At 43.4% G+C, this 25,711-nt stretch overlaps 1 protein-coding gene across 13 annotated transcripts in view; it reads left to right on the top strand.

Moving 5' to 3' along the window:
• APBB2 (amyloid beta precursor protein binding family B member 2) overlaps positions 1–25,711 on the top strand; it is a 410,561-nt gene that overhangs the window by 249,805 nt on the left and 135,045 nt on the right. For all 13 annotated transcript variants that reach the window (XM_074396049.1, XM_074396050.1, XM_074396052.1 and 10 more), the window contains one exon: positions 16,522–16,730. In XM_074396049.1, coding sequence (XP_074252150.1) covers positions 16,522–16,730 — 209 coding nt within the window. The remainder of the gene's footprint in view (positions 1–16,521; positions 16,731–25,711) is intronic.

The following is a 25,711-nucleotide window of genomic DNA, read 5'->3' as shown; positions in this document are numbered from 1 at the left end:
TTAGAAGCTGTTTCTTTCCTAGATATTAGGTCTGGAATTTAGTTTTCCACTCTGAGATGAATGAAATAGGATGAACTTCAATTATTAGTAATACAAGACTCCAAAATAACTATGCCTTATTACATAAAAATGTATTTGCCTTTCATATAGAAGCCTGGCAGTAGCAGTCCACTGATATGATGGCTCTGCTCCACAAGGACTTCAGAAACCAAATTTCTTCCGCCTTCCTGCTCTGCTGTCCGTAGGCTATGTCCTCATGGTCCAACGCAGCATCTCTGTTGCAGACAGAAGGAAAAAGTATGCCTGACTGCTTTTTTAAAAGGAGGGCTCTTGGAAATTGCCATACAGTCCTTGAGCTTCACACTTGAAAAGTTAGAATTTACCTGCATGGCCACACCCAGCTGCAAGGGAGGCTGGGAAATGTAGTTTTTTTTTTTTAGCAGGTGGCCATGTTTCTAACTAAAAATGTACACGTATTACTGTAGGAAAGACTGGCTATTGATGAACCCTGGCTTTGATGAGCATCAAAAACAGAAAAAAATTTCTGTTTCTGATGAAATTCTTTTGATAGATAACTAAAACTTTGTAAATTTTTTGACCAATAATTTAAATATCTTAACCTCATAGGTGTATTCTCTCATGTTATTTATTGGCTGAAATACATTTATATAGGCTGCCTCTAATTCTTTTTTTTAATGTAGGTAGAGAATAAATATCTCAGAGGAGTAATAAGAAAGGATCTTTTACTCTGATCCCTTTAAGTATGTTTTTACAATGTAATTGCAGAAAAACGTTTTTCTCTGTACTCCTCCTCCCATCCATAGTCTAAAATCCTTTTTTACATCAAATATTAAAGCTTGTCCATTAACTACTCTGACAGGCTGAACAATTTACCTCCATTCTGCTGATTTTTTTAAGGGCACTTAACCTTTAAAATACACTTAGTGAATAGGATGGCTCCCCAACAAAAATACACCAAGGTTTTTCAACAGCCAAATGATAAGCATTTTCCCAACCTCAATCAAGTTGTTATTTAACATTGCTGAAATCTGTTTCTTTAGTAAAATGGGAATAATATCTGCTCTGCCTCTGGCAAGATTTTGTGGGAGCAAATGAGATTGGATTAATTATAGCTCTTTGGAAGCCTATAGTGCTCTAGAAGTACATGTTACAGTTCTTATGTCAGAAATAAAATATATATAGTCTATGCATATATATATTATAATATGCATTCTAATCTATGAGAGTGTATTATAATAATGTTCCTACACATCAATTTTGATTTTACAAAACATGAGGCCCACTTCAGCTTGAACTTGTAATATGCTGATAAAAGGCCAAATTGTCATTGAATACTGTATCAATTGCCTAAATTCTCCATAATAATCTTTTGTTGAAGTATTTAACTTAAGTGGGAAATCAAGTCCTGGCATGCCACCATTTAGAAGAACAATGACATTGGAGTTGATCAAGGCAACCCCTAAAGTTGTTTCCATTTTGTAATCATTGCTATTGTATCCTAGCCGGAGGACTGCAGCTCTAAGAGAAAAGCATATTGAAGATCCTGCCAAAATAACAGAAAGAAAATTGTCTCTATTTAATATATCTTCAAACTTGCCTTGAACACGTGTAGTAATTCTATCTGTTTAATTGTATGGAAGCTCAAGAAAGATTCATGTCCCTGGTTGTATTTTGTCTTCTCTTCTCCTGCTGCTCACTCTGAAATAATAATAAAATGAAGTTGAAAGGTTGGGTTGACAGAGGATGTGGTGGCAGGGCACAGTCTGAATGATGTTGTGCAGTTACCCTTAGCTTAATTTCCATATGATCACAGATCTTTCTGGAATACTGTGGTTAGGACGAGTGACTAGATAGTCTTCCTGCAAAACCTAAATAATCCTGCCTGGTATTGAACAGGATGGATTGCTGTCACTCATTAAGGGACGGAGATAGGCAGACAGCTGGAGGAAATAGTAATAAAGCCTGGTAGCTATTTTATCTAAATATGATGTGATCTTTACTTTCTAAAATTAGCAAAAATTAAGCCTGAGTGCAGCAGCTCATGCCTATAATCCCAACACTTTGGAAGGCCAAGGCAGAAGGATCATTTGAGGCGAGAAGTTCAAGACCAGCCTGGCCAATGAAATAAGAACCCATCTCCACAAAATATATAAAAATTAGCTGTGTGTGGTGGCAGGCACCTGTAGGCCCAGCTACTCAGGTGTTTGAGATGGGAGAATCACTTGAGCCCAGGAGGTCAAGGGTACAGTGAGCTGTGATCATGCCACTGCACTCCAGCCTGTGTGACAAAGCAAGACCCTGTCTCAAAAAAGAAAGAGAGAGAAAATTCTCAAAAATTGCTGATTTCAAGACCATGCTCACCTACACACGTTCTCCTTTCATTATTATGCTTAGGCTTTTGGATTTTGAAGAGTTACAGATTTCAATGCAGTTTTTTTCCCCAGTACTTCTCAGGAAAACAAAATTGAGATTACCATAATTGTCTCTAGTTTTCTTAAAGTAAAATACAAATCTTCACTCAAATTTTAGGTTTTCGTTTTTAAGCTTTTTGGGAAGGAAGACCCTTAAGCCTGAGGTTTCTCACTAGTGCTATGTTGTACTGTGTGCACACTCTAAAAGGAAATAGTGTTCTTAGGTTATAGTTCATATCATCTCAAGACTTCACTATCACTAGTTAGAAAGTACCTGTTTTATTGTGTGTGTAGGTATTTAGAATTAGACTTTCCAGTGATAATTAAAATATTAAAATATTTTATTACATCTAAAATATTCTATAACCAGGTCATATGATTCACCTTAAATATATGGATGGATGGAGGGACCGATGGATGGGTGAATATTTATAAATACAAATTTTCCTTCTGGGTAATTTTTAGCTGCTTACATTTCATGCCTTTTACATAAGTTTATGTGCAAAGTCCTCCTGACTATATTGTGTTTGGCTTTGGTTAATAGTCTGTGAACGGAGAAGTGTAATTTCCTTTTATTGTCCACCAACCTTGAATCATGTCCTATCTGCCTACTTTCATGAGAATATGAGGTGGAGGCTGGGCGCGGTGGCTCACACCTGCAACCTCAGCTCTTTGGGAGGCCAAAGCTAGCAATCACCTGAGCTCAGGAGTTCGAGACCAACCTGGACAATATGGTGAAGCCCTGTCTCTACTAAAAATACAAAAATTAGCCGGGTGTGGTGGCAGGTGCCTGTAATTCCAGCTACTTGGGTGGCTGAAGCAGGAGCATTGCTGGAACCCTGGCAGTGGTTGCAGTGAGCCGAGATCACACCATTGCATTCCAGCCTGGGCAACAAGAGTGAAACTCCGTCTCAGAAAAAGAAAAAAGGGAATATGAAGTGGAGCAGAAGCAGTCCCCCCATCAAGATTGTCTTAAATAGAAAACAGATTTAAACTGTTTTTTTTTTCTGACTTCCTTTGTTTCTTTAAGGGCTCAACTGCATGACACAAAACAGCCATGTGCTGAGTAAAGAGGCACCATATACTCAAACAAGTGTGTTCTCACATGATACATTGTTTCTAAGTGGGTGGCCAGTGTTATCTAGTTTTCTTGATCTAAGTACAAATAACCTTTTAAATTAAAAAAAAATGTGGTTGTTGAAGACTCTCAGAAATCATTTTTTAATGAAGAAACACACTGTGGTTGATGGCATTTCAAAAAATGTTTTGTATTACAGAATATATTTTTCCAAAGCCACATTTGAATGTAGCAATTGATAGCTAATAATAATAAACGTTTACTGAGTGATTACTATGTGCCCAGCTTATGCCATGTTCTTTGTTCCCCATCAACCCTGTGAGGTGGGAGCTGAAATCAGCTGTCTTACAAAGAGCAGACAGGTCATTAGAATTTAAGCCATTTTGTCTGAGGTCACACAGCTAGCAGGCATTGGGGCTAGATTAGATTCCAGGCTGTGGGCATGGCTACAGAGCTCCTGTTTCTGATAGTAATGCAGCCCCGAGAAAAATGTAGTTGAGTAGGCCCAGCAAAAACTATGCCTCGTGCGTTTTAAATTAAGAAACTTTCGTGTTGATTTTATGCCAACGTTCTTGATAAAAATAGATGAAGTATGTAACGTTAAAAAGCCCAAATTTAAGGACCATTTAAGTATTGAGTTCTTGGAATATTTACTCAAGAATCTTTAACAGAAAAATCCTCAGCTACAAATAGCTTCCTATTTCAAAGATACTCAGAAATCTTAACATTAATTTTTTAATGAAAAATATGGGGAAAGGTGTTAGGAAATTAACACTCCCAGAACTGTTAAGGGTTTTTTTTTTTACAACTGTTAAAATAATGCTACCACAGGGAAGTTCAATTGAGTACGAAGTGTAATTTTTCTGAGGCTGTGGCAGACATTTCAAGGCCTAAATTATATCTTGGAAAGACATATTAAGATATATAAGGGCCTTGAAACTCTTCAGGTGGGCGTTCCTCCCCTCTGGCAGGCCAGTGGTTCAGGATTCTGGGCGCTCCCAAATTTTGAACACTTTGGGGCCTGACCCTTTATTACCATAGTCAGTGTTTCTGCCCTTTCCTTTGGTTAAGAACGATTTCACATCAGAGTCTAAGTAGCCTCTGTTCGCTGCCTGGAACCCTCAGCAAACCTAATCTTGATCTAGACCTCGAGTCCTGGCTCTGTGCTGTTGAATGTCTTCCAGAGTTGGTGGTGAAGCTGGAAGAAGCGAAGAGCCCTGCTTGCTGTGTTCTGACAACTAAAACTTTGGGCCAGAAAAAAATAAAGGAACTAAGTAGTGAGAGAGAAAAAAAGAGACAGGCAAAAGAGGAGGGCCACTGTGTGATCAGAAAGATACTTTTTGGGCCAGCTACGGTGGCTCATACCTATAATCCCAGCACTTTGGGAGGCTGAGGCACGTGGATCATATAATATCAGGAATTCGAAACTAACCTGGACAGCGTGGTGAAACCCTGTCTCTAGTAAAAATACAAAAATTAGCCGGTGTGGTGGTGCATGCCTGTGATCGCAGCTACTAGGGAGGCTGAGGCAGGAAAATCACTTGAACCTAGGAGGCAGAGGTTGCAGTGAGCTGAGATCACACCATTTCAATCCAGCCTGGGCAACAAGAGTGAAATTTCATCTCAAAAAATATATATATATGTGTGTGTGTGTATATATGTATGTATGTGTGTGTGTATATATATATGCACACACACATACATACATATATACACACATACATATATATATAGTTTGTTTGTTTGGTGAAGGGAAGAGATGGAATCTAATTATGTTGTTCGGGCTGGTCTCAAACTGCTGGCCTCCAGCAGTCCTTCCACTTCAGCCTCCTGAGTAGCTGGGATTACAGGTATGAGCCACCGTGCCCAGCCTGAAAAAGAGCTTTAAGGCTAAATTCAAACAGTTTGGATTGAAGCATTAAGCTCTGTCAAGAATAACATTGCTCAAAAGAGTTAGTAGTAGCAGCTGCCACTAAGACTTTGTAAGAGATCAGAAAGATCCCTTCAAGAATGGGAACATGGTGCAAATTATTCTTCTGATCTTTTAAAAATGCAAATCACAGCCAGGCCTTGTGGCTAATGCCTGTAATCCCAGCACTTTAGGAGGCTGAGGCAGGCAGATCATGAAGTCAAGAGATCGAGACCAGCCTGGCCAACATGGTGAAACCCTGTCTCTACTAAAAATACAAAAATGAGCTGGGCCCGGTGGCACACGCCTATAGTCCCAACTACTCAGGAGGCTGAGGCAGGAGAATCGCTTGAACCTGGGAGGCAAAGGTTGCAGTGAGCTGAGATCACACCACTGCACTCCAGCCTGAGCGACAGGGGAAGACTCCATCTCAAAAACAACAACAACAACAAAAAAACGAAATCACATATCTTCAAATAATCCTTTGCATAAAGGATGAATCTTTAGCCAAGACTTTACACCTTGTTACAGACAACTCACCCCTAATCAAGTGACTTTTCTGTTGTAATGACATACAGGCTTTTTCCTGCCACATGACCTTGACTTTGCTGTTCCCTCTACCAGGAATGCGTTCTCTTGTCTCTTCCCAAGGCGGGCCCTTCTCCTACATTAGGGAGACCTCACTCCCTTGGAGGCCTTACCAGACCATCCTCTTAAATAGCCTGCCCTATCCCCAGACATAATTGATCACATTACCCAGTTTGCTTCTCTTACTCATTGCTGTATTCCCAGCTTCTAGGTAATACTTGTCATTTATAGGGGGTCATCAATACAGAAGAATGAGTAAGTGGATGAATGAATGACTAAATACACGTCATATTTCTTCTTCTGTGGAGCTAGTAGTTAGATGGAGTTTGATGGAAAAGAACGACTACCAGACTGGGCACGGTGGCTCACACCTGTAATCCCAGCACTCAGGGAGGCCAAGGCGGGCAGATCACCTAAGGTCAGGAGTTTGAGACCATTCTGGCCAACATGGCGAAACCACGCATCTACTAAAAATACAAAAAAATTAGCTGGGTGTGATAGTGTGCACCTGCAGTCCTAACTACTTGGGAGGCTGAGGCAGGATAATTGCTTGAACACAGGAGGCAGAGGTTACAGTGAGCTGAGATTGCAGGTTCCCGGGCCCCACTCCCGAGTGACCAAGGCTCTCCTGCAGTGCATTCTCACAGGTCCTCCAGGTGACTCTCATGCTTGAGAACCAGTGTCTTAGGCCATGCACGCAGTTCCCCATCTGTTGTCATCACCTCTGCACCCCCAGCTGTAAACCAGTGTCTGGCACAGAGTAGACAGGACGTATTTGTTGAATGAATTAAGCCACTTTCCCTCTTTCCTCTCCACCCCATCCCTTGCACACCCAAAGCCCTGGGTGCACGAAGGTTGAGGAAGGGAGTGATTGCCTTCCTGAGGACCTGAGGAAATCTTGGGCGCTGTCCAAGCAACAGACCTTGCTTAATTTAGACCTTCAGCTCACCCCTTACTCCTTCTTGTGCCCTCCACAGCAGGAGAGGAAATTTCCAGCTGCTGTTAGATGCTCATCTGTTTTCATTTGACCCGTGGATTTCTGCAAGTGAGCCCAGAGGGGAGAGAGTGATTAAAAGTGGGCTTGCTTCATACACTGGCCCCACCTGGGAGTGATCCTTGTTCACAAGCCAGGCCCCTAGCCCTGGTGCCCGAAGTGGCTGGAAGGAGCTGGTCTTTGCTGCTCACGAATGGGCTCCTTGTTCTCAGAGCAAGTATTGCTTTTGGCCCAAGAGGCTCCCAGCACAAGAGAGACTTTGTGGGGCTCTCCGCCGTGCTATTTTTACTCTGACTTCCAGGCCCTGCTTCCTGTTTCCTCACAAAAGAACAAAAAGCACAAATTACGCAGGGCCGCAGAGCTCCTTTGAAAGGACACCGATGGCTTTCAGCTCCCACTCTTGACCTGTCCCCTGTCAGCAGGTGACAGTGCCTTCGGCCAGAGGCAGTGATGACGGGAGACCAGAAAGGAGCGACGGTGGAGAAGCATGTGGATCTCAGTCTCTGCAGCTTGCGGGGAGAGGAATTTGATCTTTAAGCCTTCTAAAGCAGGAGGGTTTTAGAAATATATGGGCCAGCGGGAGTGGCTGGCCTGGATTTACTGGAGCAGAATTCAGGAGAAAGGCATTTAAAGGAGGCCCCTGGATAGAGGCCTGAGTTGGAAGTGTCTTCATTTTTTATATCCCTAGAATGTCAAGGTGGTTTGGGACTGCGGGCCAGGCTGCCGGGTGAATCTCAGTGCTGTCACACGCCGTTTGACCATGGTCAAGTCAGCTACGAATCTCAGTCTCAGCCTTGTAGCCATTGTTTGGTTATGTTGTCACCACTATTTATTCATCTTCTAGTTTCCCGATGCTGTCCATCCTGATTTTTCTCAGGTCTCTGAAAAAGCAAAATCCATATATATATATATATATATATATATATATATATATATATATATATTTTTTTTTTTTTTTTTTTGAGACAGAGTTTTGCTCTTGTTGCTCAGGCTGGAGTGCAGTGGCACCATCTCAGCTCACTGCAACCTCCACCTCCCAGGTTCAGGCAATTCTCCTGCCTCAGCCCCTCAAGTAGCTGGGATTACAGGTGCCCGCCATCACGCCCAGCTAATCTTTTTTTTTTTTTTTTGTATTTTTAGTAGAGACAGATTTTACCATGGCAACGAGGCTGATCTCAAACTCCTGACCTCAGGTGATCCACCTGCCTCTGCCTCCCAAAGAGCTGGGATTACAGGCGTGAGGCACTGTGCCTGGCCTAAAATCCATTTTTATATCGGGACATAGTTTACCTTTTTGGCTTTAAACCCATCTGGTGTCCTCTCCGAGCCCTAGAAATGGGGATAAAGATAGTGCCTCCTTCATAGGGCAGCTATGACAAACCACAAGCTCCTGCAATGAAGGACGCAGGATGGGTGATACAGCACCCAGTGGCGTCAGCATCCTTGCAGTTGTTACTGTTAGTAGCTTTTTTTTTTTTTTTTTTTTGAGACAGAGTTTCACTTGTTACCCAGGCTGGAGTGCAATGGCGCGATCTCGGCTCACCGCAACCTCCGCCTCCTGGGTTCAGGCAATTCTCCTGCCTCAGCCTCCTGAGTAGCTGGGATTACAGGCACGCGCCACCATGCCCAGCTAATTTTTTGTATTTTTAGTAGAGACAGGGTTTCACCATGTTGACCAGGATGGTCTCGATCTCCTGACCTCGTGATCCACCTGCCTCAGCCTCCCAAAGTGCTGGGATTACAGGCGTGAGCCACCATGCCCTGCCCTGTTAGTAGCTTTTCTAGCATCCCAGCAGTATGACAGTACTTGCGTTCAAGCCCTGAAGGACCCAGATTCCGCCCTTGCCTTCTAGCTTGGATTTCTGTGAGCAGTAAATGCAGTGATATGTATGAAAACATGCTTTCCTTTATGGATGGGGAACTTTTTTCCTAATGAAGACCTCAGACCTACAGTCGGCGAGGGGAAGCTCAGAATCATATTCAAATACAAAACAAATTTATTCATTTGGGGTTGGCTTATGTTTGAGAGAAACCTAGAAGTTTCACAAGTCTGCTTGTGAAATGAGGGCTTCCATCTTTATTTTAAAACTTATGAACTATATTTGCTTCCACATTAATTGAGAGAGGAGAGACATTTGGAGAAAGAGAAGATGTCTTGTCACAGTAGAGGTGTCACCGGCCAGGGACACCCGTGGTGTATGATAAGGAAGACAACCAGCAAGGCAGGTGGGGATGAACCTGGACTTGCCTGACCTCCTCAGATCCTGGAAGTCCAGTCCTGCTGAGGGAGCCTAACCGACCTTCTTCTCCACTGAAAGTCACATAAGGTTATCTTTTGTTCTTTTTTTTTTTTTTTTTTTTTTGGAGACAGTCTCACTTTCGTTGCCCAGGCTGCTGGAGTACAGTGGTGTAGTCTCTGCTTCCTGGATTCAAGCAATCCTCCTGACTCAGCCTCCTGAGTAGCTGGGATTACAGGAGCCCATCACCACTCCTGGCTAATTTTTGCATTTTTAGTAGAGACAGGGTTTCACCATGTTGGCCAGGCTGGTCTTGAACTCCTGACCTAAGGTGATCCGCCTGCCTCGGCCTCTCAGGGTGCTGGGATTACAGAGATCTTTTGTCCTTATCCTTTGAACCATGATGATAATTTAACCCCAGAGGTTCTATAGTGAGCATTTTCCTTGGGATCTATGAAAAGATGTTCTTATATTGTGACTTTAGTGGCTCAAATGTGCTGCTGTAGTATTGGCTTCTTGAGACCTACAGTTTGTAGTGATGGTGATGATAACACTAGCAGTGACCATCCATTGCAGTGAACACACCTGCTGTGTGTCAACCTTTATCCTAAGTGTTTTATACACTACCCAGTCAGGTAGGTACTATTTTGTGATTCCCCCTTTGACAGATGTGCATTTGAAGCCCAAAGAGGTTGAGAGGTTGAGTAACTTGTCCTAGGACACTCAGATAGGGACTGGCTGAGCCAAGACATGAGGGTCTCTGCTGCGTTGACACTTCCAGCTACTGTGCTGGTTGCACCAAGCCACGGCTGCACTGAGCTATATCACATCTTCGCAGACTCTCTTCTTGTTTCCTGGTCTCATTAGAGCCAGCAGAAGTCTTGAATGAATCCATTCTTTTTGCTTGGATTATCTTTTAGGTATTGAAAAATACCTTGACTAGGCCGGCTTTCTATTCTGGCATATCTCTTTTAAGAAACATCTGAAACTTTTGATCTCAGACCACTGAGGTATTTTTTTAAATTGTGCAAAACAACCTACATAGAGATACATCCCTACATGTAAGCATACAGCCTGACACATAATTATAAAGGGATCATTGATGGCCCTGACACCCAGTCAATGAATATAGCATTTCTAATACTCCAGAAGTCCTTGAGAAAACTCTCTGTGATCTTCACTGTCTCTCTCCCACTCCAGGTATTCTTTCTTCTGTTTTTGGTGATGACTGTGTCTTTGCATTTCTTTATAGTTTTACCATCTACGTCTGTATGCCTAAACAATGTAGTTTAGTTCTTGAACTTGGTATGAATGGACATCTGAACAATTACTGTATTCTGTTTTGTGTTCCTTCTTTTGAGCAATGATATATTTGCAAAATACATTCATGTTGTTGTGTGTAGCTCATTTTTGTTTATTCTGCTGTAATTTATTCATTGTCTTTTTTTAAATTTTATTTTAATTAAAAAAAAATTTTTTTGAGGCGGCGTCTTGTTCCGTTGCCAGGCTGGAGTGCAGTGGCTCAGTCTAAGCTCGCTGCAACCTCTGCCTCTCAGGTTCAAGCGATTCTCCTGCCTCAGCACCCAAGTAGCTGGGACTGTAGACATGTGCCACAAACACCCAGCTAATTTTTTGTATTCTTAGTAGAGACAGGGTTTCACCATGTTGACTAGACTGATCTCAACCCCCTGACCTCATGATTTGCTTGCCTCAGCCTCCCAAAGTGCTGGAATTACAGGCATGAGCCACCATGCCCAGCCAATTTTTTAAAGTTTTTAGTAGACATGAGGTCTCCCTGTGTTGCCCAGGCTGGTCTTAAACTACTAGACTTAAGCAATCCTTGTGCCTCGAATTCCCAATGTGCTGGGATTATAGGCGTGAGCCACTGTGCCCAGCCAATTCATTCTGTTTTAAATGGTTGTCTAGGTTGTCTCAAGGTTTTGATTATTTCAGTGATGCTGATATGAATACATTACCTGGTGCGCATACCAAGTGTGGAATTGTTGGGTCATAGAGTAGAGATATCTTCCCCTTGTCTAGTTAATACTGTTTTCTTTTCCAAAATGGTTGCACCAAATTACACCTTCTACGAGCAGCAGTGTCTACAAGATCCTGTTGTGCTGCATGGTGTTGTAATACTTTTTAATTTTTGCCGAGCTGACTGGTATGGAAGGATATCTACTGTGTTGTGACTTGAGGCATTTTAAGAGCTCTGCAGGCTTTGTATTAGATTTCTGCAGTTGAACTCTCCTGTAAACCTTCCCTTCAGTAGCCCCTGCAGTTGATGCGAGTGCCAGTCCTCCAGTCCAGTCGCTCTGAGATGGGTTCCCATGGTGCATGTGAGGCTGCCCGATGCCACATCTCACCCGCTAAGAGTACTGCTGCACGTGATGCCCCCAAACAGAAAAACATTCTCCAGGGTGGAGGTCTTTTAGAATATTCCCACTGAAAACCAAGAATACCACATTGTGATTTCAAAGCTCTAAGCGGATCCATCAAACGTGGGTTCGTGATGGACGCTCAGCTTAAGCAAACTGCTGAGAGTCAGAAGGGCAGCGGCACTGCCGGACACTGTTCCTTTTCCACAGTGTTCAGCCGCTTGCCTTGCTTCAGCAAAGCTTCACTAAGTAATCTTGTGAGAACCAAAGGGATTGAAGCTTCCTCCTTGAATCCCCTGGTGTTTTCCAATAGTCCTGTTTTGTTTTGTTCTGCATGCGCTCCCTCCCGCCTTGTCTGTCCGCTGTGATGCTGTGGTACCCATCGGAGGGCAGCCACTAAGCGGCTTTGCAGCACTCTGAACAGTCTTTTACAGAAGCAGCTGTTTGGTATTTAGATACCTTGACTCCACTGTTCTCTTGCCTTAGCTCTGGTTTAAACTTTTATTTTAAATAAACATTTTAAAGAAAAACTGATCCTTGTTTTCAAAGAAAATAATACATAAAGACCAATGTGTAATGACGGACAAAACAGGCACTGCTGTGGTTGAAAAGTTCAGGAAGGGCCTGGACTTCCACCTACCTGCACCACTGTTTTCTTCCCCTCCCACCCCTGCTTTTTTTGAGACAGTCTCACTCTGTGACCCATACTGGAGTGCAATAGCACAATCTCGGCTCACTGCAACCTCCACCTCCCGGGCTCAAGTGATTCTCGTCCCTCAGCCTCCTGAGTAGCTGGGATTACAGGTGTGCGCCACCAAGCCCAACTAATTTTTGTAGAGATGGGATTTCATCATATTGGCCATGCTAGTCTCAAACTCCCAATCTCAAATGATCCACCTGCCTTCGCCTTCCAGAGTGATGGGATTATAGGCATGGGCCACCGTGCCTGGCCTTCTTCCCCAATTTGATAACAATTGAAAACCATTAACTCATTTAATAAAGTCCAAAGTATTTATTTAAATCTATACTTTTTTTTTTAAAGACAGGATCTCAGTTCCATCACCCAGGTCAAAATGCAGTGGCATGGTTATGGGTCGATGCATCCTCCACTTCTTGGGCTCAGGTGATTATCCCACCTCAGCCTTTTTTTTTTTTCCCCAGAGACAGAGTCTCACTCCATCACTCAGGCTGGAGTACGATGGCATGATCTTGGCTCATTGCAACCTCAGCCTCCTGGGTTCAAGTGATTCTCCTTCCTCAGCCTCCTGAGTAGCTGGAATTACAGTTGTCCACCGCAATGCCTGGCTAATTTTTGTACTTTGGTAGAGACAGGGTTTCACCATGTTTGCCAGGATGGTCTTAAACTCCTGACCTCAAGTGATCCACCCACCTAGGCCTCCCAAAGTGCTGAGATTACAGGCGTGAGCCACCATACCTGGCCATCCTCAGCCCCTTGAGTAGTTGTGACCACAGGTACATGCCAACATGCCCGGCTAATTTTTTGTATTTTTGGTAAACACTGGGCCTCATCGTGTTGTTCAAGCTGGTCTTAAAGTCCTGGACAGAAGCAGTCTGTCTGCCTTGGCCTCCCAAGGTGCTGGGATTATAGGCATGAGTTACTCCACCCAGCCTAACTAAATGTGTAGTTCTCTGTAGGTCTATGAAGGTTAAACAAAATGAAGTGTGATGGTGCTGAGTCTTCACTCGGCTTACTTCCTGCCTCCCTGTGGAAATTCTCAGTATGAAAAATAAACAAAATCTCACTCAGGGTTTCTTGGTCTCCAGCCCAGGACTCTTTCTAATTTATTGTATTATATTTCTTTTTATCCATGAGGACATTCACATATGCCCTCGAGGGATAGATAAATGTTAGTAAGTTTGGGAGTCATGAAATTGTTCTGTTCTGTGAAATCGCGCAGAATTGATTTCTTTAGAATTTCTCTTTTGCTAAGTGCCAGGTTCCGGTTTCCATCATTGGAAGACCTAATTGATTCACTTGTTTCTTCCTTCTTTTCTGTTTTTTTGTTGTTGTTGTTGTTGTTGTTTGTCATTTCAGTCTTAAGGTTATACCTGAATTTTTCCTTCTTCTTTATTTATTCCCTCCCTTCCTCCCTTCCTCCCATCTCTTCATCCATCCAATTTTGATTGAATACCTGCCATATTAGGTATCGAATATGATGCTGAATAAGACAGATATGATATCTGCCTACCCTCACAGGGCTTAAATCCTTTAAACCAATGTGAGGGAATATGGAAGGGATTCTAGAAATGATTCTAAACCTATTAATAATACTGTAGGTGTGCCCACTTCACTTCTGTCACCAGCACCATCGTTACCATCTATTTCTAGCAACAGAATAAACCTCCTTTTTAATTTTACTTCAACAAAATCTCAGCATAAGCTTAATAAAACTAGGGTGCATTTGGCTGAAGATAAAACAGCCCTATTCCTGCCATTCAGCACAAAGTTCCTCTCATGCTACCCCTAGGTACACCCTTAGCACCCCAGCTTGAACGCCACCAACCTTGGCCTCTGCTGTTGGTCTGACATGATCTCATGATCAAAACATGATCTCATGTTTTGATGGTGTATTTAGCTATTCTTCCTGCATGTTAATGTCTCTGTGGTAAAGACAGCTAGTGTAAGACCTCATAAACCACAGAAATGCTAACTGGCAGCTTCTTTGTATCTTTTCAGTTTCTAGCCCCAGAACTGTCTGTGAACCCCTAGAATGGGACAAGGAAGCCCACTTGCTAGGATTTTCTCCAACTTAATCTCAAAACCTATGTATTTTACCTTACGTGTCCACTTGAGATGCTGAAAACAAAAAATAACAGAAATGACCCCTTCATCCCCTAAAAAGGAGACAGGACAAAGAAATATAAACACGTGTTTGATTATAGTTTCTGCAAAATTTGGTTAACTTGAAATTATTTAATTATAATTATGTTTCACTCCCTGTGGAGGGGAGAGGGAAATTCCTGGCATAATTTGAGACTAGTGGCAATTTAGCCTCTGGCAGATTTAAATGAGGAAAGTGACTACCTGCATGTACATCTGTGCCCATAGCCTTCATCAGCCCCTTTGTTTTGTTTTGTTTGTTTTGAGATGGAGTCTCACTCTGCTGCTCAGGGTGGAGTGCAGTGGCGCCAATCTTGGCTCACTGCAACCTCTGCCTCCCTAGTTCGAGCGATTCTCCCGCCTCAGCCTCCCAAGTAGCTGGGATACAGGCATGCGCCATCACACCTGGCTAAATTTTTTGTATTTAAGTAGAGACAGGGTTTCACTGTGTTAACCAGGATGGTCTGCATCTCCTGACCTCGTGATCCACTTGCCTTGGCCTCCCAAAGTGCTGGGATTACAGGCGTGAGCCACCGCACCCAGCCCCAGCCCCTTTGATTGATTTCTCTCTTTCTCACGGTGGCTCTGCCTCCATGATGCCTGCCCACATGGTGCAGCGACACTGGCACAGAGCCAGGCCCACTTGTGTTCTCATTTGAATCACCAGAAAGCAGTCTGTCTGCTTTTGTATGGCCACATAGGAAACAGCCTAATCCTTAGAATAAAATGAATCTCCGGGTTTAGAGCTGAAGTTTGTGGTTTTTCTTCCTACCTCCATTGATATAGCTGCCTGTGATTCCCTTACTGCCCCTCCATCTCGGTGACTTTCTCATTCTACTTCCTCCCCTTTCTCTTCTCTCTTCTCTAGCACTGTCACCCATTTCCTAGTCTACTCAAGGCCAAGAATGAGATTTTTAAAGCCGGTAGATAATCAGGAAACTGATAAGATATATAGAAAGGCCAGATGTAATGAGAATTATCTGGTAGTCGTATTTTTTTGGCCCTCGCAGTGTTGAAAGGATTAATTTTTGAAATTGGAGTGACTGGACTTTGCAGGTGCTTCCCGTCTTCCACAGTCACCACCATTCTTCGTTGTCTCTCACCCACACGCCGCTTCACATGGCCTGTCTGTAGAGTCAGTCTGGTCCATTGTTGACTTCCGAGGCTTTTCAATCTGCTTTCCCTGGCAATCTTTTGTGTGTGTGTGTGTGAGATGGAATCTCACTCTGTCGCCCAGGCTGGAGTACAGTGGTGTGATCTCGGCTCACTGCAACCTCCGCCTCCTGGTTTCAAGTGATTCTTCTGCCTCTGCCTCATGAGTAACTGGGACTATAGGTGTGCGCCACCACACCCACCTAATTTTTATATTTTTAGTAGAGACGGGGTTTCACCATGTTGGCCAGGCTGGTCTCAAACTCCGGATCTCAGGTGATCTACCCGCCTTGGCCTCCCAGAGTGCTTGGATTACAGGCGTGAACCACGGTGCCTGGCCTTCCTTAGGAATCTTTTGTGCTCAATTAGAATTCTAGAGTATTACAAACAACTGCTACTACTGCTATTTTATAGGTGTCCCAGTCAAATGAGAGATTCTTAAAGCACGTGAAAGATATAAAAGCAGTACTCATTTATAGAAAGCATTTTAAGAAAATTAGAGTTATAATTGGCAATGACATGATGCCAACCAATAATCTTGCTAATTGACAAAAGCATTCAATACACTCTGCATAACTATGTGAACTTTGCTTGGGAAGTTTATTCTGATTTGGAGCTTTATCTTGTTCATAGGGTTCTTAGAGCTGTAGGATGACTCGATAGTGAAGCTTCTGTGTCCCTGTTCTCAAGTGTCAGCCTTCTTTTCCACTTCATTTGTTTCCATATTACCTCTTTTACCAAGTACAGCTCCACACATCAGTATGGATGGATTTCACAGACATACCAGGAAGAACTAATCATTTGGACTATGGACACATCTGCCTGTGGGGGTCACCTGACAAATAGTGCTGAAATTGAAAGACTCTTTCTCTTTTAATAAAATCTTCTCTTTTTTTAACTCCATTTTTCAGCGGATATATGGAGTGATCACTCATTTCAGACTGATCCAGATTTGCCGCCTGGCTGGAAAAGAATCAATGACATCGCTGGGACCTATTACTGGCACATCCCAACAGGAACGACCCAGTGGGAACGGCCCGTCTCCATCCCAGCAGATCTCCAGGGTTCTAGGAAAGGGTCACTTAGTTCTGTTACGCCATCTCCCACCCCAGAGAACGAGGTAAAACGGAGTGTCTTTTTACCAGCTTAGTAGAATAGATGTAACTTGTGCTTTCTCTTTAGACTAGTTGCTTCTGCCCCAACAGGTCATCAAGGTAAGCTTTTTGATTATTGTGCATGCTGCATTTGAAATCTCAGTAATGCTTCCTCTTAGTAGGTAGTGTTAATATCCATCTTTCAGAGATGTTTTTACTTTTTAATGGCTTTTGGTCTCTTGAAACACCATTCCAGGTACAGAAAGTGAGGGGGGCTGATTAATGAGAAGTGGTTAAGATTCCCTAGGGCTCACCAAGGCAGTACTTTACTCTACAGTTACCATTGCCTGGTGCTGGCTCCATAAAATATTTACACACAGAAGAACATCTTTTGGCCAGACGTGTTATAATTACTACATATCTTACTAGCCTTGGGTTCGTTTGATAGCGTGGAGGGATTGTCTGCAAGAATAACCCTGGAGAGCCCTCAGATGCTTAATTTCTATTTTTAAAAAATCTGTTTAGCAGAAGTGACATTATTTTAGAAACAATTAGCAGCATGAATTTCTGCTGTCCCTGAGGAAGAAATCTGAATGTTTAAACAAAGAATTGAGGCATTAAAAAATTTCATCGTGGTGTTTATTGGTATAAGGATCCCTGCAGTGAACCTTGTTGAATACTGAAAGCAAAATATTCAGGAGAACTAGAGTTGGAAAAGGTCACAATTAAGTAATGACTTCTTTTGAGAAAACTGGCTTGACCCCTGACACCCAGGCATTTCTGCCCCCTTCTGACCACAGTGTTGGGTTCTTCGAACAAGCTGATCGTTTTTTGCTTTGAGGCATGAAGGGCATTGGAGCTGCATCTCTTACCTGCGGAAGCTTCTTTATCTGTTTCCAACTGTTACCACCCTTCCTGTTTTTAAAAGTAGACAATGTCTTGTTTTCTAAATCTTTGATTATGTACTTGTTCTTCTCTGGGAGGCAGTAAGCCCTATATTCTCATCACATTCCTGCTGTTCGAGGAGGGCTTTGGTCTCTCGTTTACACAGCCTGGACCTCAGATTCTCCAACTTGAAAGTGATGGACTGGGGCAGCCGTACCCTCATCTGTAGGCAAGGACTTCAGTTCATCTGTGCCTTACCCTGATCATCAGGCACATGCTTCAGGACCACTGAACCTCATAGGGCTTTGTTGCTTATCACTGAGCAGTTTTGACAACTTTTTATTGAAGCATAATAATTCCTACTCCCTGGGCAATTTCTATTCAATCGTTTGTTCATCTTGCATTAGGTGTGCTGGGGGATAAAGATGAACCAACACCGTCTCGACCCTCAAGGAGCCTGGCATGGAGAGGGGTCCTCTTCTTGTTCCTGCCCAGTTGCATCCCGGGATTATCCCTGTACCACGGTGGGGGCCTCCTAAAAGCCGAGCAGGCCAGGATCAGCCTCTGTTCTCACTAAGGCACAGACATGCCCTCCCTTTCTTACCTGTATACCTTTTATCTTGGCATCTCAGTTGCCAAGAATCTCTTTCTTTGTTCACCTATTCCAAGCCTTTAACCATCTTCATTCCGCTATTCCAAACCTTTAACCATCTCCCCAGCCAGAGAGTGCCCTGTATCCAGAGGGCTTCATTCCCTATTCTAAGCCTTTAACCATCTTCCCAGACAGAGAGTGCCCTATATCCAGAGAACACCAGGGTGAGAAGGCACCATCTGGTGCCAGCATTCATATATTACAGACAGGGACATTGAGGTGCAGAGAGGCTAGTGACCAGTGGCAGCTCTGGTTTTAGAGCTCAGTTCCTGAATCCTCCGGGATCCTAGGCCAGAGGTCTTATCACTCAGCTTCCCTGGCTATGGGATTTCAACCTGCTCTGCTTCCTCGCTGTCCTAGAGAAGGGAGATTGGACTAACTCTGAGAGGCAGTTTTTGTTCCATGAATCTCAAGCCCCCTACCTCTGGCAGGGGGGAAGTCCTTTGGAAAGCCCTCCTGCAGAGGCCCAGGCGTGGCTGTGTAGACTCCAGGCAGGGCATCCTGAGGCTTACAGAGCTCGGAGCTGTATTTCTTTAATTAACATGGTAGCCTTTTGTTTTCATGATGTTGGCAGAAGTCTTGGGAAGAATGCAGCACAGGTGGGCCATGGCTCGGGGGAAAAGTGCCAGGTAGCAGAATTCATCTCTCGTCTTTCTGGGGCCCATTTTTGCCTACTCTTTCCTCTGTCTGTGCCTGCTTCGTATCCCTGTGCTAACTACTGTCCAGGGCCCCTCCCAGGCTCCGAAGGGCGCACCCTGGGTCCTCTTGCCCTGGAGTTCAGTGTTTCCCCCGACACAGCCCCACTGCTCAGCCTCCTCGCTACTCTTAAAGATCTGTTGTGGTTTTTAGGGTATTTTCCCAGACATCATTTTACCTGATCTTCTCAGGAGTCTCCTGGGGCAGAGAAGTCAGCCAGTATATTCCCCATTTAAAGAAAGAGGTAACCGAGACTCAGTGAGTTAAGTAGCCCTCAGCTGGGGTTAGGATGGGATGCGTCCAGTTCCCTGACTCCAGACCCCAGGACTCTGGGAATCTTCTTCACCTTCCCTTCCTCTCTTCTCCTGCTCACTGTGCCATTGGTATTCACAAAGGCTTATCCCTCCGTGGAAGCTGGTTAAAGGGTGCATATTTTTAGGAGTTTGAGAGACAGGGACTCATATCCAGCACTCTCAGAAAGCAACGAGGCAACAGTCTTCAGGCTGACCTTTCAGGTGTTCACATCATACACATTTCTCCCCCTACATAAGGTCCTCTATTAAGTCAAAGAACCAAGCAGATTTAAAAGGATATAAATGAAAGTCATAGAGGCAAAGAGGTGGGCAGATAGAAGAGGAATAGGAGAATTAGGGAAAGGAGTCAGCCTGCCACATACCCTGATGTGCAGATGCTGACACCAATACTAAACCGGGGCACTAAGAAAAATCAAGTATAGTCCAGGCTAATGCCTTATCTCTTTACTCCCCATAAAACCCTTATGTGGTCAGGTGCTGCAGCTCATGCCTATAATCCCAGCATTTTGGGAGGCCAAGGCAGGAGAATCACTTGAGTCCAGGAGTTCAGGAGCAGCCTGGGCAACATAGCAAGACCCCATCTCTTAAAAAAAAAAAAAAAAAATTTAATTAGCCAGGTGGTGGTGGTGTGTGCCTGTAGTCCAAGCTACTTAGGAGGCTGAGGCAGGAGGATAACTTGAACCTAGGAATTTGAAGCTGCAGGTGAGCTATGATCATACCACAGCACTCCAGCCTGGGCAACAGAGTAAAACCCTGTCTCTTAACCACAACAACAAAAACAAAAAGCCACCAAAAAAAGCCGAAACCCAAATCTTTATGTATCTGGTACTATAGTTGTCTTTCTCATTTTACATTTGACACTGAGACACAGAGGCTGAGGAGTTTAGGCAAGACACGCAGCTAATACGTGGTAGAGTCAAGTTTGAATTCACGTCTCCTGCAGGTCTCCTGACCCCTATTTCCACCCCACACTTCACAGTATTGTATGTCTGGGAGTCTTGGAGACTCCTGAATCCCTTTAACTCACCCTAAGGGAGGGCTGTATCACATGCGGAGCCTTCTAGAAGATTACCTCTCTTAATATCATTATCTCAGTTGCTAATGACAGTTGAAGAGAAATGATTATTTCTCTTAACACCATTCCTTTGATTCCCAAATAGAATCTATTTCAACCAATTTCAAAGCATAAGAGAGAGCAAAATCTTAAGGGACAGAAGAAGCTTGTAATATGTTGTGTTAGAAATGCATATTTTATTCAGCTTTTTTTCTGAGCTGGCTTCAAAAAAAGAAAAGAAAGAATCAAATAACTAAGTGCTAAATCTGTTGACTAGGCTTCACAAAAGTTTAGCACTGAAGGCTTCCTTACAGTTTGAAAATTTTACATTTCACATTCCAAAGTTCACTTGGGAAGTGTTAAGCGCAGTGGATAATGGTTCCGCTGCATATGCCAGCAGTATTTTCGAAAGTTTTATAAACTGGCCAGGAAGCATTTGCTGCTGAGATTTGTCACATGGTGATGTTCCCCGCCCAAACCATTTATTTGTTCCAAATTACCTTGCAAACGACTTGGATGTTGAATTTTAGAGAGATCGGAGAGCCACACAAAATATCTTTATGAATATCCACTGGCCCGTGGCCAAGTCTTCCCATCTTTTCAAATGAAGGTGTGTTGGTCTTCCTAAAGAAGAAAGTATGGAGAAGGTGGGTCTGAAGCTCGAGAAAAGGAATTGTTGCTCAAACTATGCTTTCTCCTTAGTCCTAAATCCCTCTGTTCTTATGAAGTGCTCATGGCCTCAGGGGCGATGTGAGAGCCTAACGCCCACCCCCCACCGCCGCCCAAGGAGGGGAAAAGCCTGTGTATTCTCATATACGCAAGAAATAAGATGACAACGTAAAAGGGGCGGTCTGCCCTCATTTTTCCGATCTTCTTGACCCAGTCAAGTAATCATAACATTGAGTGCTGGAAGGAATCTTGGAGCAGGGCCTGTTGAATGTGCAGGCGCCATTTCTCAGCCACTGAGCTGAGGAATGGTGCCAGGAGAACCTCTGGGGGCCGCAGATTGGGGTGGGGCCCTTTGCGTAAGCTCTCCAAGTGAATTTACGCTGAGTAAGTAGGACAACAGGTCCTTTAGTGACTGTAGACCCCCATATTTATTTGCGTGTCACTTCCTCCAAAATTCTCTGGCTTCATCCTGTTGTCTCCCCGGAGCTACTGCTCTTACCCCATTGCTTTGAAAGCCCTCTATTCGATCACGTCCCACTGTAGTGTTATTACCTGTCCCACTGGTATGTCACTCTCCTACTAGGAAGCTCCTTGGTGGTTTCAGCCTGTTCCCCTCATCCTGTGCACAGGGCCCAGTTCATGGTGACATTAACTATTTGCTGAATGAAAAAATGAATCGGCCACATAGCCGAGGGAGCTGTTAGTTGATCTGTTGCAATGACAGAGCCAGCTCTAGAGCCCTGGGTTTTGTGGCCCCCTCTGCATTGCACTGCTGCTCATAGAGACTGATTGAATTGTACCAGCTTTTGTTGGTCTAGGTTACTAGTCTGGTGTTTTTTTTTTAACTTCTCTGAATTATGTTTGTGTGATTTACCATAATGCTATAATCTTCTGGTAAGGTGGGCAGATGCCTTGTGCCCAGGAGTTTCTCTACTAAAAATACAAAAAATTAGCCAGGCATGGTGATGCATGCCCTGTAGTCCCAGCAATTCGAGAGGCTGAGGTGAGAGGATCACTTGAGCCCAGGAGGCAGAGGTTGCAGTGAGCTGAGATCATGCCACCGCACTCCAGCCTTGGTGACAGAGCAAGACCCTGTCTTAAAAAGAAAAACTATACACATATACATTGGTAAAACACTGACATTGCCTGCCATAGTCCTTGGAATTCCAGGTTTTCTGCCATTTACTATCAAGGCCATACTTAATTAAGGCTTAAGCCTTGACAAAATGGCATCGAGAGGCGTGATTGTAACCCTTCGTAATCCCCAAACTGCTTTTTCCTTCGTGGGAAGAGTAGATCATAAGGAAACTCCCATTTGCAGGGCACCCTTGGGCAGCAGGTCCCTGTGCTAAGAGCTGACATTCTGGATCTCACTTTGTCTGCACGTTGGTGGGAGGCCTTCTTAGTCCTATTTGATATGGGAGGGAATTGGAGTCAAACAGCAAGTGAGTATAGAGGCAGAATCTGAACCCCAGCATTCTAGGAAGCAGTGTGTCTTTATTCATTTTTTGGTGCTTATAACAGAATATCTGAAACTGGGTAATTTATAAAGAAAAGGAATGTATTTCTTATGGTTATAGAGGCTGAAAAGTCCAAGGCCGAGAGACTGCATGTGGTGAGGGCCTTCTTGCTGGTGGCGGGGGTTAACGGGGGGGCGCAGGACATCACATGGCCAGGGAGCTGAGCATGCCTGCTTAAGTCTCTCTTCCTCTTCTGATAAAGCCACTAGTCCCACTCTCATGATAACCCATGGATCTGTGAATGAATTAATCTACTCATGAGGCCAGAGCCTCTTAAAGGCCCCACCTCTCAATACTGCAACCTTGGTGATTAAATTTCGATGCGAGTTTTGGGATGGACAGACATTCAAAGCATTGCATTGTGTTAACTTCAGAACTTTTCAAGTGCACACACAGATGATATGACTATAGCTTCTGTCAGTGCCACTGGGGAATTTTTTAGTGCTTTTCCCCTACCCAGTTCTGAGCAGATTCAGCCCTCCACCCTTGCCCTCTGGTTTGCATTTTGATATCACTTCATAGAGATTTTCTTAGCACCGTAGAGAAAGCCCCCTGGTAGGGACATACCCAGCCCCTGAGGCTTCATCTTTAAGAGCACTCTGTTGACACTGTCAAAGAATCAGCTCCATTGTCGGCCTTTCTCCAACGGAAAGACAATGCATCATTTTTGTTTGCTATGTGGAATTGCTTTCCAAGTCCCCAGAAGAGAAATATGGAAGAAGAAAACTCAGTAGTGAAGGTGATATGATTGGATTCCCTCCCTACTGGGTCCAGCCTCGCACAGCTTCTGTGTGGTGCTCAAGGGTTTTGAGGAGTGTCATATCTGGGCATTGGGTCAGTCCCCCTAGACGTACTATCTCTGAGGAGCTAAGGCTCCAGGGCTCTCCCAGAACCGAGCAGGATCAAGTAATCACAGAAAGGGGTGTTGCAGCCTGGGCAAGATCAGGACAAGCACCAGGAGGGTGTCCCAGCTATGCCTCTGGCACCAGCATGTCACTTGGCTGTGCAAGGCTTTAGCTGCATTGCCTGGAAAGTTGCCAGGCTCATGGTAGAAGATGGTCCCTGTTGGTCCGTTACCACCTCTTTCCCAGCTTTGTGTCTGTGTCTTTCCTGAGGCATATCGTCCGACTTGCCTTTTCCTCTTTTATTTTCTTTCTGTGTCTCTCCTCTTCCTTTGTCCCTCCCGCCCCTCCCCCACAGACTGAAGACTGGGGTGGACACAGACCTTCTGTAAAACTGAAGAGTCTCGGTTGGGTTGTTCTTTTTAAAAAATTGATTAACTGAAAATTATTAGCAAAACTTATTAGCCAAATGTAGAAAATATTCTCTCTTCTTAACTAAAGAAATTAGATGAATAGACCATGTAGTTCTTAAAATTTAAGAAAAAGTGAGTCTTTCATTGATTTTAACTTTTTAAAAAAGAAAAATTTGGTCACTTATACATTGGAGAGAGTTTGTTATCTTTGATGTAAATGAATAGTTTTAAATACAGGAGGGGAAAAAGATCTTTGGCCCAGTCATAACACGTATAACACTAGTTTCCATTTTCCTTCCTGAGCTTTGTGCTAAAGAATTTCTTTAGGGGTGCCCATGTTAAGGTTTTGTGAAATCACTATGCAGAGCCTTTGTTTATTTAAATCTATAAAAGGTGATTGTTGGACACTTGCCATCTAACTCATGTTTCCATAACATGAGAGCTGGATTCTGACAGTCTTAGTACTGTTTTTAGCTTTTACTTTACAAATACCCTTGTGTCCAAAGAGTAAATTAAAAAATCTAAAAACCACACACACTTAGAAACTGTTTTAATTAAGTACTGAAGACTTTTCTGAGTACTTGTTTTAGAAAATACTCTTCTTTTACCCTCTGTAGTCTCAATGTATAGTGTCTCTTGGGGATCATTTCTGATTTTAAATTCTTTTTGTGAAGTACCTCTTTTTTTTTTTCTTGTTTCTGTATTAATAAGTTTCTCCACAAAGACACAGTTATCTTGAGTCTTCCTAATTCATCATCTGATCATCCTTTTTCAAAGTGCAACTTAACAACGAATATTGCTCACATGTAAACAATGATGACAATTTGAGGCCATGTAAGTTTTTTGTTTTTTTTTTGAAAAGGAAATTGTAGCTTAAAATGTTATTTTGTACTTGGTATTTCAGATCCTCATCTTAAGTCCTTATTAGGAGCCCTACATTGATCCAAACCAGAACTGGTCACTGGCCCGTCTGGAAATATGAGAAAAACTGGGCATCTTTCTCTCAGGAAGACTTACGCGTACCAAACCCCACACCCTTTTCAGGGGTTCACAGCTCCTCCGGGCTAATAGGTTAAAATTATCGTAGGTTATTAATTTTCTCCCCATAAAGACTGAACACTGCTTCTGGGGGTAGAGTGAGGGGAAAGGTAAAGGATACCCTTTATTCATTAAGAGAAATTATTTTTAAAAAATAAATACAGTGGTCGAAGTTCCTGTTTTATCTTGAAAAACTGTAGTTTAGGTGCCGAGACCAAAAAGAAAATGACACCACACATGTGCAGGGTAATAACGGACCCAAATTTGCAATGTCATGACCCTCGGCGAGACTTGCAGGGTTTGGTAAGTGCTTATCACACCAGGCACAAGCGCTCATGCCTGTAATCCCAGCCCTTTGGAAGGCCTAAGTGGGAGGATCGCTTGAGCTCAGGAGTTCAAGACCAGCCTGTGTAGCATAGTGGAACCCCCATCTCAACAAAAAAGTTTTAAAAAATTAGCCAGGTGTAGTAGCATGCACCTCAACAGTCCCAGCTACTCAGGAGGCCAAGGCGGGAAGATTGCTGGAGCAAGACGTCAAGGCTACAGTGAGCCGTGATCAGGCCACTGCACTCCAGGCTGGGTGACAGAAGGAGACCCTGTCTCAAAAAATTTTTTAAATATTCAAGGACAGCAGCAGAATGGAAAAAAAAATTAAAATAAATGTATCTTTTGATGCACAAGACATTGAAGCTTAGGTTTTTTTATGTGCTTTTAGTGGTTTTCAAAACTGTATCAATGTTGTGAGTAAATGTTATGGGTCGGTATTCACTTCTCATTTTCAAAGAACTTCAGTTGAAAAGTTATTTTACTGAAAAGTTTTGATGGTTGATTTCTTATACAAACAGATTTGCCTAACCAGTCAGTAAAGCAGATTCACGAGACTGTCCCTGAGTTTCATTAGCCTTGCTTGCTTATTTCCCCGAA

This window comes from Saimiri boliviensis, chromosome 3 (genome assembly GCF_048565385.1).
Source record: "Saimiri boliviensis isolate mSaiBol1 chromosome 3, mSaiBol1.pri, whole genome shotgun sequence".
Lineage (NCBI taxonomy): Eukaryota > Metazoa > Chordata > Mammalia > Primates > Cebidae > Saimiri > Saimiri boliviensis.
Note: the sequence above shows the minus strand (reverse complement) of the source record. Positions and strands in the feature narration are given on the sequence as shown.